Here is a 16516-nt window from a genome sequence, read left to right as displayed (position 1 = left end):
GTCTTCTTTCTCAGCAGATGACGTCGCTGACTCCCTAAGTTCCTCCCTTCCTTTGACCAATACAAAAATCTCAGTCTTTTGGGGGTGGTGTAGAGCATGTGATCCTTGATCTCAGGGTTGTGAGTTCAAGCTCCACGCTGGGGGTGGAGCCTACCTTAAAAAAAAGAATGCAAGGATATACAAAATGTCAGTCATTGGCCTCTCTGTGATATGGGAAAGAAGTTATGAGCTTTTCTACTTGCGTTCTTGATATCTGCCCTTTCCACCCATGTGGGGTTTTATTGCATTAGCTTGGGCTTCTCGCCTCAGAATCTTCTATCACACCTTCTCTGAATCCTAAATTGACCTCTTAGTTCTGAGCCTCTCATTTAACAGGGACTATAAAATGTGGTAGGCAAGAGGGTGCAGTTGTTGAGGATAGCACCACAGTCACTATTCCCTGTAAATATTGTTGCTTCGTTCCTGAAGATTATGTCTTCATTTGAATCATTTGAGATAAATTTCCAGGAATGGAATTGCTGGGTCAAAGGGCAAGAGAGCTTTTGTAATTGTTGGTAGGTTTTTCCAAACTCCCTCCAAAAGGGTTTACCAAATTGCCCTTCTGAAGAGTGTACAGCGTTGCAAAAAATTAGGAGTATGTTGGAGTACATCTGTTTGATCCTTCCATCCTCTTCAGTCAAATTCCTTATCTGAACCTTTGCCAAAGCTTTTAGGTTTTACCCCTGCACATGTGTCACATTCTCCCTTTTAAATTTATGACTGTAATATAGTCTATTACAGTGGTCTTCAACTGGGGTGGTTTTGCCTCCCAGGAAACGCTGGGGGTGGGAGTAGATTGTTAAAATATGCAGTGGGTAGAGACCAGAGATGCTGTTAAACACCTACAGTGCAATGGACACCTTCCCCCACCAGATAATTACCTTACCCAAACTGTCACTTGTTCTGAGACCAAGAAACCTTGGTCGATTATATGTAGTCTCCCAGCTGGTCTCTAACTTTGATCTCCCTATACCTGTTTGTAACACAGGTAGCAACAACATTAGTTTTCTCAAGTTGTGGCCCCAGATTTGCCAGTGCCCCACTCAGAAATTCATCTTGTACTTAATCAAGAAATCCAAGCTCCTTAGCTAGGTTCTGAAGTCATGAAATGTTACAGCTTTATCACTCACAATTCCCCTAAGCTCTACTTCTAGAAGTTCAACTATTTGCTGTTCCTTGCCTGTTCGCCATACCTTTACTCACGCTGCTTCCCCTAAATGCTGTCCTTGACCCTTTCACGTGAACTTAGCACTTTGCACCTTGTATTTGTGTATTATGTACTTGTCATTTTCCTTCCTAAACTGTAAACTCTTTCAAGGATGGTGGGATTTCAAGGAGAGGACTTCTGGTTCCTGCTCACTCATTATCTGTGGCATTAGCTGAGTCAGGTTACTCTCTCAGGTCTCAGTAATCTCATCTGTAAAATGGGAATAATAATTGAACCTATTTCATTGAGTTGTTGGGAGGATAAAATAATGCATGTAAGGCACTTAGCACAGGATCTGCTACAGAGCTAAACACTTAAAAAAATGATAGCTTAGTAATAATAATTTATTATTATGGAGCAAAGCCCTATAAGGTGGTATGTGTGCCCCTAGCCTGGTTTAGAGGACCTCAGATTGGTGGGGGGGGGGATTAAGATTTTTGCGTATGTTCTGTAGAAGTTTAAGTAAATCAGCAGGGACACATTCTGCAGTGAACTAGGGGGAAGAGCTGTGCTCCTTGGCTCACAAAGCTAGGGTATAAAGGCTGCTAGAAGACGGCTGTAAATGTATCTTTTCCACATCCTGTACAAACATCTCCTCCTCCCAGACTGTAACTTCATCTTTTTCTTTTTTCAACATTTTGTGATTTCCTCAAAGGATGTTGTTGCTATCTGTCTTTGAGATTCCCTTGTGACAGAGAGGCATCTTTTGGAGCCTGACTTACTTTAAATTTCATCACTTTTCCTGTGGTGCTACTTAGTTCTCACTATAAGAGCAGATATTAGGGGCGCCTGGGTGGCTCAGTGGGTTAAGCCGCTGCCTTCGGCTCAGGTCATGATCTCAGGGTCCTGGGATCGAGTCCCGCATCGGGCTCTCTGCTCAGCAGGGAGCCTGCTTCCCTCTCTCTCTCTCTGCCTGCCTCTCAGTCTACTTGTGATTTCTCTCTGTCAAATAAATAAATAAAAAATCTTTAAAAAAAAAAAAAAGAGCAGATATTAACAACCATCTCCAGAAATACAATTGAGTGACATGGAGTAAAGTTCTTTTTTTTTTTTTTTAAAGATTTTATTTATTTATTTGACAGACAGCGATCACAAGTAGGCAGAGAGGCAGGCAGAGAGAGAGGAAGGGGAAGTAGGCTCCCTGCTGAGCAGAGAACCTGATGCAGGGCTGGATCCCAGGACCCTGGAATCATGACCTGAGCCTAAGGCAGAGGCTTTAACCCACTGAGCCACTCAGGTGCCCCAGAAATAGTGTTTTCTAAGCAACAAACTTCACTTTCCCAAACTCATCTCATTTTCATGATCTCGAATCATTGCCTGTCTTGCTCTTCTGGTTTTTTTGAATCAACAGAATTCCCCTTTAAATAAATCAAAGGAGGGGCGCCTGGGTGGCTCAGTGGGTTAAAGCCTCTGCCTTCGGCTCAGGTCATGATCCTAGGGTCCTGGGATCGAGCCCCACATGGGGCTCTCTGCTCAGCAGGGAGCCTGCTTCCTTCTCTCTCTCTGCCTACTTGTGATCTCTGTCAAATAAATAAATAAAAATCTTTAAATCAATCAATCAATCAAAGGAAACTGACATTAAGATTATAGAAATTAGTAATTGTTCATCAGAGAAGCTGCTATAGAAAACAAGTTAAATAAAGCCAACTCCATGTTTAAGCTTACATAGAATGATCTGAAGCCTCTCAGGAAAATGCCCCAAATTATCTCCCCTGCCAAAACCCATTGCTAGATAGTTATTCCTTTGGATCAGTCATTGATTTTTTCACTCATTCTTTATCTAAAATTCAAATACACTGGGAGGGTATAAGAGTTTGCTAGGGCTGTCATAACAAAATACCACGACTTGTTGGCATAAACAAAAATGTATTTTCTTACAGCTCCAGAGAATGAAAGTGTGAGATTGAGGTATTGGCAGGGTTGGTTTCTGAGAGCTGGCCCCTTGTCTTGGTGGAAAGCTATCTTCTCCCTATTTTCACACCATCTCTCCTCTGTAAAAATCTGTGTCCAAATTTCCTCTTCTTTTATGAGGACACCAGTCATACTGGACTAAGGTACACTTTACTCTCTCCAAATAGGTTCTGGGGACTAGGACTTCAACATTTGGGAGGGAGGGGAACATACTTTAGCCCGTAATGACACCAGCTGTCTGGGTCTTTGGACCTAGAGGGGGTCCTCAGAACCAGCCAGGAGGGTCCTTGGCTTCACACTGGACCAGCAGGAAGTGAGAGCAAAGTGTATTGACGACAGAGATAGTGCAGGTGCAGACAGAGTGTCCAGGAGTCTCGGAAAGGAAAGAAGGAGAAGTCTTGTCTTTGCTCAGGGTCTGGAGTTTTTATTGAGGACAGTAGTCTGGTGTATGTGTCAGGTTTGCAGGAACTGGTCAAAACAAAGACGAGTGTGTTCAGGTCATCTTCCTAATAAGTCACTAATGCCCTGGAGGTAGGGGTCTTGGTGTCTGGAGTCAGGGGTCTTGAAGAATGTACATGACCACCCCTCTGGTCATGTGCTGGGGGGCTCCAAAGAAATCACTAACTCCTTGCCCTTACAAGGAGGGCATACATTATTTGTACTAGAAGATGTGGTGCAGGGTAGGAGTGCAGGTCCTAATGAGAAGCAGGAAAAGGAGCCAAGAATGAAACTAGCTCCCCCCCCAGCCCCGCCACGGGGTCCCTTCAGTTTCCCTGTCTCAATAGCAGAGGGTGATGTATTAGAAAAACCTGTTTTCCCCTCTTGTATAAGGAAAAACCCATTCTTTCCTCCTCCCATGTCTGTCTTATTTGTCTCCTTTACACTTCGCCTACAGAACATTCGCAACACTTCACTTCTGACACTGCTGGTCACCAACTACATGAAGGTTTTTCCCCACAACAAGCAATTCTCTGCAGCACCAGCTGGGGTGGGGGAGCTCCTACAATTTAACTAAATTCTAGCACTATCTACCTGGAGATAGAGCATCTGATTCTGCAGGTTAAGTAAGGACTCAGGCCCACAAGACTGTTCCTACCCTATTTCAGATGCCAATTACAAGTAGTAGGTCTGCTGATATCTCTTTGATATCAGCCACAGCAACTTCTTTCAAGATACGTCTCCAAAGGCAAAGGAAACAAAAGCGAAAATAAACTTCTGGGACTTCATCAAAATCAAAAGCTTCTGCACAGCAAAGGAAACAGTCAAAAAAACAAAGAGGCAACCCACGGAATGGGAGAAGATATTTGCAAATGACAGTACAGACAAAAAGTTGATATCCAGGATCTATAATGAACTCCTCAAACTCAACCCACACGAAACAGACAAACACATCAAAAATGGGCAGAAGATATGAACAGACACTTCTCCAATCAAGACATACAAATGGCTATCAGACACATGAAAAAATGCTCATCATCATTAGCCCTCAGGGAGATTCAAATTAAAACCACATTGAGATATCACCTTACACCAGTTAGAATGGCCAAAATTAACAAAACAGGAAACAACATGTGTTGGAGAGGATGTGGAGAAAGGGGAACCCTCTTACACTGTTAGTGGGAATGCAAGTTGGTGCAGCCTCTTTGGAGAACAGTGTGGAGATTCCTCAAGAAATTAAAAATAGAGCTTCCCTATGACCCTGCAATTGCACTCCTGGGTATTTACCCCAAAGATACAGATGTCGTGAAAAGAAGGGCCATCTGTACCCCAATGTTTATAGCAGCAATGGCCACAGTCGCCAAACTATGGAAAGAACCAAGATGCCCTTCAACGGATGAATGGATAAGGAAGATGTGGTCCATATACACTATGGAGTATTATGCCTCCATCAGAAAGGATGAATACCCAACTTTTGTAGCAACATGGACGGGACTGGAAGAGATTATGCTGAGTGAAATAAGTCAAGCAGAGAGAGTCAATTATCATATGGTTTCACTTATTTGTGGAGCATAACAAATAGCATGGAGGACAAGGGGCGTTAGAGAGGAGTAGGGAATTTGGGTAAATTGGAAGGGGAGGTGAACCATGAGAGACTATGGACTCTGAAAAACAATCTGAGGGGGTTGAAGTGGCCGGGGGGGGGTGGGAGGTTGGGGTACCAGGTGGTGGGTATTATAGAGGGCACGGCTTGCATGGAGCACTGGGTGTGGTGAAAAAATAATGAATACTGTTTTTCTGAAAATAAATAAATTGGAAAAAAATACATTAAAATGAATCATAATACCTCAAAAACAAAAAACAAGTAGTAGGTCTCAGGTTACCCTCAACTTCTGTCCAATTTGACTACAAACCAAACAGGCTTGTGAGATTCCCAAAACCCCCTGTTCAGGGTCAATTAATTTCTCAGGGTGGCTCACAAAACTCAGAAACACTTACATTGACAAGTTTATAAAGGCTATGATAAAGGAGACAGATGAACAGCCAGACCAAGAGCTGCATGGTGGGGAGGTCTGGGAGGGTCCTGACACTGGGAGCTTCTGTCCCGGTGGAGCTGGGGTATGTGTCCTATTCCTGATGTGGATGGGTTCACCAACCAGAATCTCTCTGAGCTCCATACTGTTGGGACTTTTAGGGAGGCTTCCTGTCACAGGCATGATTAATTATTCACTTGGTTTCTAGTCCCTGTCCCCTCGCTAAAGGATGAGGGGTGGGCCGAAAATCCCAAGCTTCTAATCATGGCGTGTTCTTTCTGGTGACCAGACCCAACCCCAAAGCCTGTCTAGGGTTACCTCAATAGACCAAAAGATGCTCCAGGTGCTCTTATCACTTAAGAATTTACAAAGGTGGGATGCCTGGGTGGCTCAGTTGGTTAAGCAGCTGCTTTCAGCTCAGGTCATGATCCCAGTGTCCTGGGATCGAGTCCCGCATCGGGCTCCTTGCTCAGCAGGAAGCCTGCTTCTCCCTCTGCCTCTGCCTGCCATTCTGTCTGCCTGTGCTCACTCTCTCTCCCTCTCTCTCTCTGATAAATAAAATCTTTAAAAAAAAAAAAAAAAGAATTTACAGGGGCGCCTGGGTGGCTCAGTGGGTTAAGCCGCTGCCTTCGGCTCAGGTCATGATCTCAGGGTCCTGGGATCGAGTCCCGCATCGGGCTCTCTGCTCAGCAGGGAGCCTGCTTCCCTCTCTCTCTCTGCCTGCCTCTCCATCTACTTGTGATTTCTCTCTGTCAAATAAATAAATAAAATCTTTTAAATAAATAAATAAATAAAAATTTAAAAAAAAAGAATTTACAAAGGTTTTAAGAACCCTGTGTCAGGGAAGGGGTCAAAGACAAATATTAGAACTAAGAAATGCTCTTAGAGGGTCTTTTTTATTTTTTTTTAAAGATTTTATTTATTTATTTGACAGACAGAGACTACAAGTAGGCAGAGAGGCAGGCAGAGAGAGAGGAGGAAGCAGGCTCCCCGCTGAGCAGAGAGCCCGATGCGGGGCTCGATTCCAGGACCCTGAGATCATGACCTGAGCCGAAGGCAGAGGCTTTAACCCACTGAGCCACCCAGGCACCCCTAGGGGGTCTTTTTTTAAAAATGATTTTATTTATCTGACATATGGAGATCACAAGTAGGCACAGAGGCAGACAGAAAGAGAGAGAGGGGGAAGCAGGCTCCCCATGGAGCAGAGAGCCTGATGCAGGGCTCGATCCCAGGACCCTGAGATCATGACCTGAGCTGAAGGCAGAGGCTTTAACCCACTGAGCCACCCAGGCACCCGTAGTTTTCTTATTATTAGGAAATTATGAGGGTTTCAGTAGCTCTGTGCCAGGAGTGGGTGGTGGGAGGGACCAATATATACTTTTTCTATTACCTCACAGGTGATACATACTAGATGCATACTGGATTCAGAACTCAAGTTCCTTTGAGTACTTTTCCATCATGAAGGGAGGAAAGTATGAGAGGTTGTTGGAAGTGAGATAAAAGGAAAATGTCCAGGGCAATGGTTCTCAACCCAGTGATTTTGCCCCCAGAGGACATTTGGCGTTGTCTAGAGACATTCTTTTGGTTGTCACAACAGGGGAGTTGCTACTGTCATTTAATCGGCAGAGGCTAGAGATGCTAACAAACATTCTACAATGTACAGCACAGCCCTGCAACAAAGAATTATTCAGCCCAAATGTCAATAGTATCAAGATTGAGAAACCCTAGTATAAACTTTTGGATGACTGCATCAATATAAAAATTTGAATGTGTTTAAACCTAGTAATTGTGCTTTTAGGAATCTATCCTTTGAAATATTCACCTGTGTGCGCCTGGCTGGCTCAGTTGGTGGAGCATGCAGCTCTTGATCTTGGGGTTGTAAGTTCAATCCCCACGCTGGGTGGAGGGATTACTTAAAAATAAAATCTTGAAGGGTGCCTGCCTGGGTGGCTCAGTCGGTTAAGTGTCTGTCTTTGGCTCAGGTCATGATCCCAGGGTCCTGGGATCAAGCCCCACGGGGAGCCTACTTCCTTCTCTCTCTCTCTCTCTCTCTGCCTACTCATGATCTCTGTCAAATAAATAAATAAAATCTTTAAAAAAAAACTTGAAAAAAAAGATCCTCTTTCCCCCTCTCCCTCTGCCCCTCTCCACCTAAGAAAAAATATATATAGTAAATTGAAAAATCAAATTGCATAGCAAAATATATGTTGTCTTATTTTTTGTTAAAAAAAACACAAGTCACAGGGCGCCTGGGGTCTTAGTTGGTTAAGTGTCTGCCTTTGGCTGAAGGCAGATGCTTAACTGACTGAGCCACCCAGGCACCTCCCACATTGCTGTTTTAAACTAAAACTGTTATGCCACTCTTTTAAGTGCATCCAATCGAATCTACATAGCGTAGTAGTTTGATGCCCACCATCATCCGTTAAAAAAAGTAAACAAAGCTCTTCTTTACAATTGAAATGGATTATCTTTTTGACACTTACAAACTCACATTTCCATTTCGAAGTAACTTCCATACAGAATGTTATTCTAATATACAATTATGCTTGCAAATATTTTTATCATCATCACATTATCTGTACAAAAGATATTTAAGTTGAGGTTCCAGTTATCTCATCAGAGTCTCGTTCCTTCCTGGGATCCCCTGATCTCCTAAATGATATTTTATTTATTTATTTATTTATTTATTTATTTATTATTGTCAGAGAGAGCGAGCACAGGCAGACAGAATGGCAGGCAGAGTCAGAGAGAGAAGCAGGCTTCCTGCTGAATAAGGAAGCCCAATGTGGGACTTGATCCCAGGACGCTGGGATCATGACCGGAGCCAAAGGCAGCCGCTTAACCAACTGAGCCACCCAGGCGTCCCCTAAATGATGTTTTAATACCTGCATGCATTAAGGGTCACCCTGTGCTGTACAGTTCTGTGGGTTTTGACAAATGTGTGATGCCATGTATCGACCATTTCAGTATGATACAGAATGGTTTAACCTCCTAAAAATCTGTGTTTCACTTATTCCAGCCTCCTCTCTCCCCATAATCACCTGGCAATCACACATCTTTGAATTATCTTCATAGTTTTGCTTCCTCCAGAATGTCACACATAACTGAGATCATACATTTTGTAGACTTCTCAGACTTCTCCACCTGTGTGTATGTAAGGTCCTCACAGTACGGGATAGAGTGGGAGTGGAAAGAGCTGCCCTTATCTGCTATAGCCCTTCACCTATTTTGCCCATCTCCCCACACCCTGGTCCCTCTGGCAACCATTGGTTTGTTCTCTTTATTTGTAGGTCTGATTCTGCTTTTTGTTTGTTTATTCATATTTAGTTTTTATTTGTTTTTGTTTATTCATTTAAACAATTTTTATTTTAATTTATTTTTATTTTTTAAGGAGGCTCTAGGCCCAGTGTGGAGCTTGAACTCACTACCTCAAGACCTCAAGATCAATCAGTCACTCTGGGCAGACTGAGCCACCCAGGTGGCACCCCTTCGTTTGTTTTTCTTTTAAGATTCTACATATGAGTGAAATCATATGGTGTTTGTGTTTCTCAATCTGACTTATTTCACTCAGCATAACACCCTCTAGGCCCATCGATGATGTTGAAAATGGTACAATCTCATCCTTTTTTATAGCTGTGTAATATTCGTGTGTGTGTGTGTGTGTGTGTGTGTGACATCTTTCATTTATTTGTCAGAGAGAGAGAGAGAGCGAACACAGGCAGATAGAGTGGTGGGCACAGGCAGAGGGAGAAGCAGGCTCCCCATCGAGCAAGAAGCCCGATGTGGGACTCGATCCCAGGACGCTGGGATCATGACCTGAGCCGAAGCCAGCTGCTTAACCAACTGTGCCACCCAGGCGTCCCGTGTGACATCTTTCTTATCCATTTGTCTATCAAAGTACACTCGGGCTGCTTCCGTTTCTTGGCCATTGTAAATCATGTTGCAATAAACATAGGGATGTACGTATCTTTTCAAATTAGTGTTTTTGTTTTCTTTGGGTAAATACCCAGAGGTGGAATTGTTGGATCATATGGTAGTTCTATTTTTAACTCTTAGCAAATGCTCCCTACTGTTTTCCACAGTGGCTGTACCAGTTTATATTCCCACCAGCAGTGTGTAGGTCCTTTTTTTTCTCCACAGAGAACATCCCTTTTATTAGCCCATGGAGTAATGCAGAAACCTTGATTGATATTAGAACTATTGGGCGCCTGGGTGGCTCAGTGGGTTAAAGCCTCTGCCTTCAGCTCAGGTCATGATCTCAGGGTCCTGGGATCGAGCCCCGCATAGGGTTCTCTGCTCAGCGGGGAGCCTGCTTCTTCCTCTCTCTCTGCCTGCCTCTCTGCCTACTTGTGATCTCGCTGTCTGTCAAATAAATAAATAAATAAAATCTTAAAAAATTTTAAAAAAATAAATAAAAGGTATTAGAACTATCTAGACTCCTGAGGATGCTGTAACCTAGGTACAAGCTCAATTATGGCCATCACTATATGGGTTTATGGGGTGAAGTAGACCACTGCTCTGTCCCTGGGGACTGTTCACCCTGTGTGAATCCACCTCCTCAGCGCATCCCAGGAATAGGTCTCTCCAATCATAGCTACAAGGACGTACCGTCGCTGCTGCTACTTCTGCATAATTGTAAATAAAATCTTTTTTTTTTTAAGATTTATTTTATTTATTTATTTGACAGACAGAGATCAGAAGTTGGCGAGAAGCAGGCAGAGAGAGAGGAGGAAGCAGGCTTCCCACAGAGCAGAGAGCCCGATGCGGGGCTCGATCCCAGGACCCTGGGATCATGACCCGAGCTGAAGGCAGCGGCTTAATCCACTGAGCCACCCAGGCGCCCCAATAAATAAAATCTTTAAAAAAAAAAAATACAGGCTAATCCCAAAGGTCGTCACACAGATGCCCAAGCCTTCTTGAGTGGGAAATTTGGGCATATTTGCCACATTAGGCTTCTGACTGGGGTCAAAGGAGGACAGGTCTTGAAGCCATAAATTCTATTATTTATTATAGTTGTTCATAGAGCTATTCTGATAAACCGTGGCTGAAGAGGCTTTCCCTTTGGGTCTACCTTTTACATGAAACCACATGTTCGGCACAGGCACTCACGTGTTAATATTTCTCTGCAGCCTGTGAGGCCCCACACACCAAATCCATGGTCACAGAGTCCAGTCCTGGACCTACACACAAGAAGCAGAAGTCAGTCATCACCTCTGAGAGATCTGCGCACTGCCCGGGAAAAAAGGATTATGATGGGGCCATTTGGATCTGATCCCCCAGATGTCTAGCTGGGTAAATACTTAAGAGAGAAATTTTTTCCAGGGTTATGTCCTCGTTCCCTGGAAGGAAAGTTGATCATTTCTAGGATGAGCCCTTCTCTTGTTCCAAGACAGACAGCAGAAGACCTAGTCACATTCTGTTTTTTAAATTGATGTTGTATAGTCTCTTTGTCATTATGTTTATAAAGAAAATTCTATTTAACAGTAGTCCTGGGTTTTTTAGTGTGCATTATTTACACAGAGGGTTAAAGAAAATTGACATCACATTAGTGATTGAGCCTGTTTTTCCATACCCTTGAAAGGTTATATACTAATTATAGGTCAGAGCTCCAAATTTTACTAGAGTAGAAATATTAAAGACCCATCATCCTTTGCAAGCTGTATACAGAGTCCTCTGAAACCCAAACTAGAATACCATTTGTCTAGGAAAGAGACAGCTCAGGTGATTTTTTTCTTTTTAAAGCTACAAGTCTAATCTTATTCTAGAGCAGATTCTTTTTTTTTTTTAAGATTTTTATTTATTTATTTATTTATTTGACAGAGAGCACAAGTAGGCAGAGAGGCAGGCGGGGCAGGGGGTGGGCAATTAGGCTCCCCGCTGAGCAGACAGCCCGATGCGGGGCTCGATCCCAGGACCCTGGGATCCCAGGATCGCAGTCTAGCCTGAGCCAAAGGCAGAGGCTTTAACCCACTGAGCCACCCAGGCACCCCTAGAGCAGAGTCTTTACCAGAGTGTTACAAGAAGACCGAGCTGACACGATCATTTTCCCTCCCACCACGCAGGTGGGCATCAACACTCTGAGATCCCTTGGAAGCATCACTGTAGTTTTACGATGCTGATCAATGATTCTCAGGAACCTTAAGAAACCTTTGTGCTTTAAAGATTTAGACATGATGGAAGAGGGACAGCCTTGTCTGTGCATCATTAGATGGGATTCTGTAGGAGCATACTGATGTGGGCAGGCCAGGTCCAGCACCCAGAGGGAGTCCTGCAGGACCAACCAAGAGCACCCTTGCTTCACACAGGAGAGAAATCAAACTCGAGCAATCAGGAAGTGAAAGCAGAGTTTATTGAAGGCATAGAGAGAGCAGATACTGGTGGAGCATTTGGGAGACTCTGTAAGGAAAAGAAGCCTGAGTCTGTCTTAGCTTGGGGTCTGGAGTTTTTATTGAGGGCGGTAGTCTGGTGTCCGAGTCCTCTCTGGCATCCAGGGACTGGTCAAAACAAGGATGAGTGCTCAGGTATCCCCCGTACATCCCTTGTGTCCTGGAGCCAGTCGTCTTGAAAAATGCACGTGACCACCCCACGCGGTCCATCGTCCTTAGATACTATCCGTTGTGCTGCAAGACTCCAAAGAAATCATTAACTCCTTGACCTGTACGAGGAGAACATACATTATTTGTACTATCAGCCATGATGCAGGGCAGGAGTACAGGTCCCAGCCAGAACAGAAGTAGGAAAAGGAGCAAAAATTGACATCACATCAATAAAACCAAACTTTTTTTTTTGTGGGGTCCCTTCAATTTCCCTATCGCAAAACAATACCAAAAAAAAAAAAAATCACTATGGAAGAGGAGAGACCAGTAGTCAAAGTAGTGTGACTCCAGCTTTCTTTCCTAAAAACTGATTGCTATTTACACCTTAAAAAGCTTTGGGACATTTAGAGATGAAAATACAGGTGATGTGAATTGCTCTCTTTTTCTTCCCCTAATCACATCCTCTCTTCCAGTGGCACTGTTACCACCAGCAATATGAAAAGCAATAACTTCGGGGTGCCTGGGTGGCTTGATGGGTTAAGGCGTCTGCCTTCGGCTGGGGTCATGATCCCAGGGTCCTGAGATCGAGCCCAGAGTCAGGCTCTCTGCTCCGCGGGGAGCCTGCTTCTTCCTCTCTCTCTGCCTGCCTCTCTGACTACTTGTGATCTCTGTCTGTCAAATAAATAAATAAAATCTTAAAAAAAAAAAAAAAAGAAAAGCAATAATTTCCACTATGAATGCCTCACAGCTATGGGACCCGGGGAAAAAAGGACTTGGTGGGGGGAATATAAGTTAACTGCACAACAGAAAATCTTTCCTTTTCCTGACCCATGGAACCCACGTTTTTATTTATCAGTTCACACACTCTGTCCAAGTGAAATAGGAATCCAAAAAGCACCATCGTGTATATGGAGGTTATTTCCACGTCTGTGAAAAAGGAGGATTCTGGGATCTGGCTGCCAAGGGGCATTTGAGACAATAAGGAATTCTGTACGAGTACTTTCTCAGCCCCTCTAGCTTTGACTTTGTCATTTCCTAGTGAAAGGGCTTTATTGTGCACTCTGCATTGCTGGCAGGAACAAGAGAGCCCAACTGAAGTCTTCAGTCAGTCAGCAAGGCCAAACAGAGGGTCTCTTAGAAGGTCTGCCCTGTGGGAGATGTAGCAGCCGCAGAAGAAATGGCCCTTGTGCTCGAGGAGTTTACAAGGGGTTTTATAAGGGTCTTTCAAAGACAATATGCTTAATCTAGTAGGAAATGTGTGGCACCCAGCAGATGTCCTGGAGGAGTTGGGGTGGGGGTGGGAGGTGCAGGAGTAGTCATGGAGACCCAGGAACAGGCTTGGATCTCACTGCTTTAAGGAGTTGGGTAGTACCGAGAAGAGGAGGGAAGACTCAGGTGAGCGGAAGGACAGGAGAAAAGGCTACAGGAAGGATGAGCTTCGTAGGGGTCCACGACAGCTCCTTTTTTCTCTCCTATTTCTACATTGGTTTACTTGCGACTTCGCAGTGAAGAAGCTGGACATCCATTCTCCTTACCTTCATGCTTTTGCTGATCTGTTCATATTAACGAAGTATTATAACGACAAAATACTCCAGGAATGTCACAAATCCTTTGAAAGAACCTCACCTGTCCCTCCCAACTGAGACATCTGTAGGACAGTCTCTCCTCCGTTATCTCCTTTTCCTTGTTCCTCTTTTCATCTTTCCTCTCCCTTTCTTCTGCCACAACATTCATTAACTCCACTGGTTGATTAAACAAGTGACAGCTCCCCATCCTGCTCTAAAAGGAAGCTTCTGGAATCACCTGGGTGGCTCAGTTGCCGAAGTGTCTGCCTTCAGCAAGGGTCATGATCTCAGGTGTTGGAATGGAGCCCCCCACCTTGTGGGGCTCTCTGTTCTGCAGGGAGTCTGCTTCTCCTCCCTCTGCCCCTCCGCCCCCATTTCCCTCCCCCAGCTTGTGCTCTCTCTCTCTCTCAAATAAATAAAATCTTTTTAAAAATAAAATAAAAGGAAGCTTCTGTTTGGCCCTGCATATGGGAGAAACACCGTGCTGTCCTTCTCTTGGTTGAGATCTAGAGAACACTTCCATTTTTCAACCAAGCTTCCTATCTGTAGCAGTGTACGCATACCATCTAAGTTAGCATCCATTAGTGAATTACCATCCATAGCAAGCTTCTTGACCCGACCAACAGCAAAGTGAGGCTTATGGGTAAAAAGGAAATCACCTGTGTTAGGATTTACTCTCTTTTCTTCCACAATCTTGTATTGGTTATCACCCTACCTACCATCATTTCTCAATGATCTGTATTGTCAACAAATATTTACCAAATGTATGTGTTACTTACTCATCATGATACACCAAGAAGCATAAGACCATTTCTCTCACTTTGAGGAATTTTTTTCTCTAGTTGGATCAAATGGGCTTGTTTGTTTGGAGACAGCATCAGACCCTCTCAGGGGTCAAGAATGAATGAGCTGGATATTCTTACGTTTTTTTGAGACGCCAGCTCTATTTTAAAAGACCAAGTGCCAAAACTGTATTTCAAAACATGATGGTATATTTTTAAATGATTGCTTTTAACACAAAACGTTACAATGACTAACATTCGAAATATCAAAAATCTAAACTGACGTGGATATTCATAGCAGCATTATTCACAGGAGCCAAGAAGTGGAAACCATTAAAATGGCCATCAACTGAGGGATGGATAAATAAAAGTTGCTGTATCTGTGCAATAAAATGTCGTTTGTCTGTAGGAAGAAATGAGGTGCTGGGGCGCCTGGGTGGCTCTGTTGATTAATCGTCTGCCTTCGGCTCAGGCCATGATCCCAGGCACCTGGGATCAAGTCCCGTGTCAGGCTCCCTGCTCAGTGGGGAGCCTGCTTCTCCCTCTTCTGCTGCTCCTCCTGCTTGTGCTCCTCTCTGTCAAGTAAATAAGTAAAATATTTTAAAAGAAGAAGGAGGAGGAGGAGGAGGAGGAGAAATGAGGTACTGGAACAAGCTACAACCTGGCTGAATCTTGAAAACATACTAAGGGAAGGAAGCTAGTTTCAAAAGAACCACATATTATATGACTTACAGGAAATTTCCAGAACAAATGTATAGAGACAGAAAGTACATTAGTGGTTGCCTAGGACTGACAGAGTAGAAATGGGGAGGGAGAGGAGAATAGCGATTGGCTGCTAAGAGGGTTTCTTTTAGGAGAAACAAATACGTCCTAAAATTAGATTGTGGTGATGGTTGTACAACCCTGTGAATATACCAAAAAACCATTGGCATGGTACATGTTAAATGGGTGAGTTGTATGGTATAGAATTATATCTCAATAAATTGAAAGGTTTTCTTATGATTATGAAAGGCCCACCAGTGTGCGATGCTGAGCAGAATGGCACAATGGACAGAAAGCCGGTTTGGAAGTCAGACCCATCGGGGTCCAAATATTCTGCTGCTTATCAATTGCGTGACCACAGGTGAATCACTTGAATTCTCTGCTATTTCTTTTGTTTGCTGTAAAATGAAGATGATAATTCCTCTTATGGGACTGTTTTTTGACTAACATTTATTCAAAAAATACTTATGAAACAGTCATTATGGCCCAGGCACTGTTCTAGACTGGGGATATGGCAGTGACCAGGACAGTCAAGGTTCTCTACATTACATCTCACACACAAAAACTGAGATTTTTACAAATGAAATCTCTGCAATGTTAAATATTGTCAACTAACTTAAAATATTCTTCCTGCTCTCTTTCTCTCTCTCTCTAAAAAAAGGGGGAGGTGCACATGAGTGACTCAGTTTGTTAAATGTCCGACTCTTGATTTCTTCTCAGGTCATGATCTCAGGGTCCTGAGATAGAGCCTCACGTCTGGGTGTGGGGCCTGCTTGAGATTCTCTCTCTCCCTTCCCTCTGCCCCTCCCCCTATCTCTTTCTTTAAAAAAAAAATTTAAAAACAATATAAGCCAATACTGTGCCGAACACATCTGTGAGCCACATTCTGTCTTTGGATTGGCAGTTTGTGACCCCTGATACAAGCTCTTCACATGGTGAGTTTCTAGAATATTGGTCACTTGGCCGAACCTTAGCACTCTCAGCCTGCTCCCATATGCTGCCCGGCACCAACCGAGGAAACATTTCTCAAAATTCGAGGAACTTGGGATGCCTGGGTGGCTCAGTTGGTTGGACGACTGCCTTGGGCTCAGGGCGTGATCCTGGAGTCCCGGGATCGAGTCCTGCATCAGGCTCCCAGCTCCATGGGGAGTCTGCTTCGCTCTCTGACCTTCTCCTCGCTTGTGCTCTCTCTCACTGTCTCTCTCTCTCAAATAAATAAATAAAATCTTAAAAAAAAAAAATT

General features: G+C 43.8%; 1 protein-coding gene across 1 annotated transcript in view; it reads left to right on the top strand.

Moving 5' to 3' along the window:
* The window catches only part of HEATR4 (HEAT repeat containing 4), a 49573-nt gene extending 38657 nt beyond the window's left edge, over positions 1-10916 (top strand). The window contains exon 17 of the mRNA XM_044230785.1: positions 10758-10916. Within this exon, the coding sequence (XP_044086720.1) occupies positions 10758-10916 (159 nt within the window). The remainder of the gene's footprint in view (positions 1-10757) is intronic.
* Positions 10917-16516: the final 5600 nt, after the last annotated feature.

The sequence above is a fragment of the Neovison vison genome, chromosome 13 (genome assembly GCF_020171115.1).
Source record: "Neovison vison isolate M4711 chromosome 13, ASM_NN_V1, whole genome shotgun sequence".
In the NCBI taxonomy this organism is placed as follows: domain Eukaryota; kingdom Metazoa; phylum Chordata; class Mammalia; order Carnivora; family Mustelidae; genus Neogale; species Neogale vison.
Note: the sequence above shows the minus strand (reverse complement) of the source record. Positions and strands in the feature narration are given on the sequence as shown.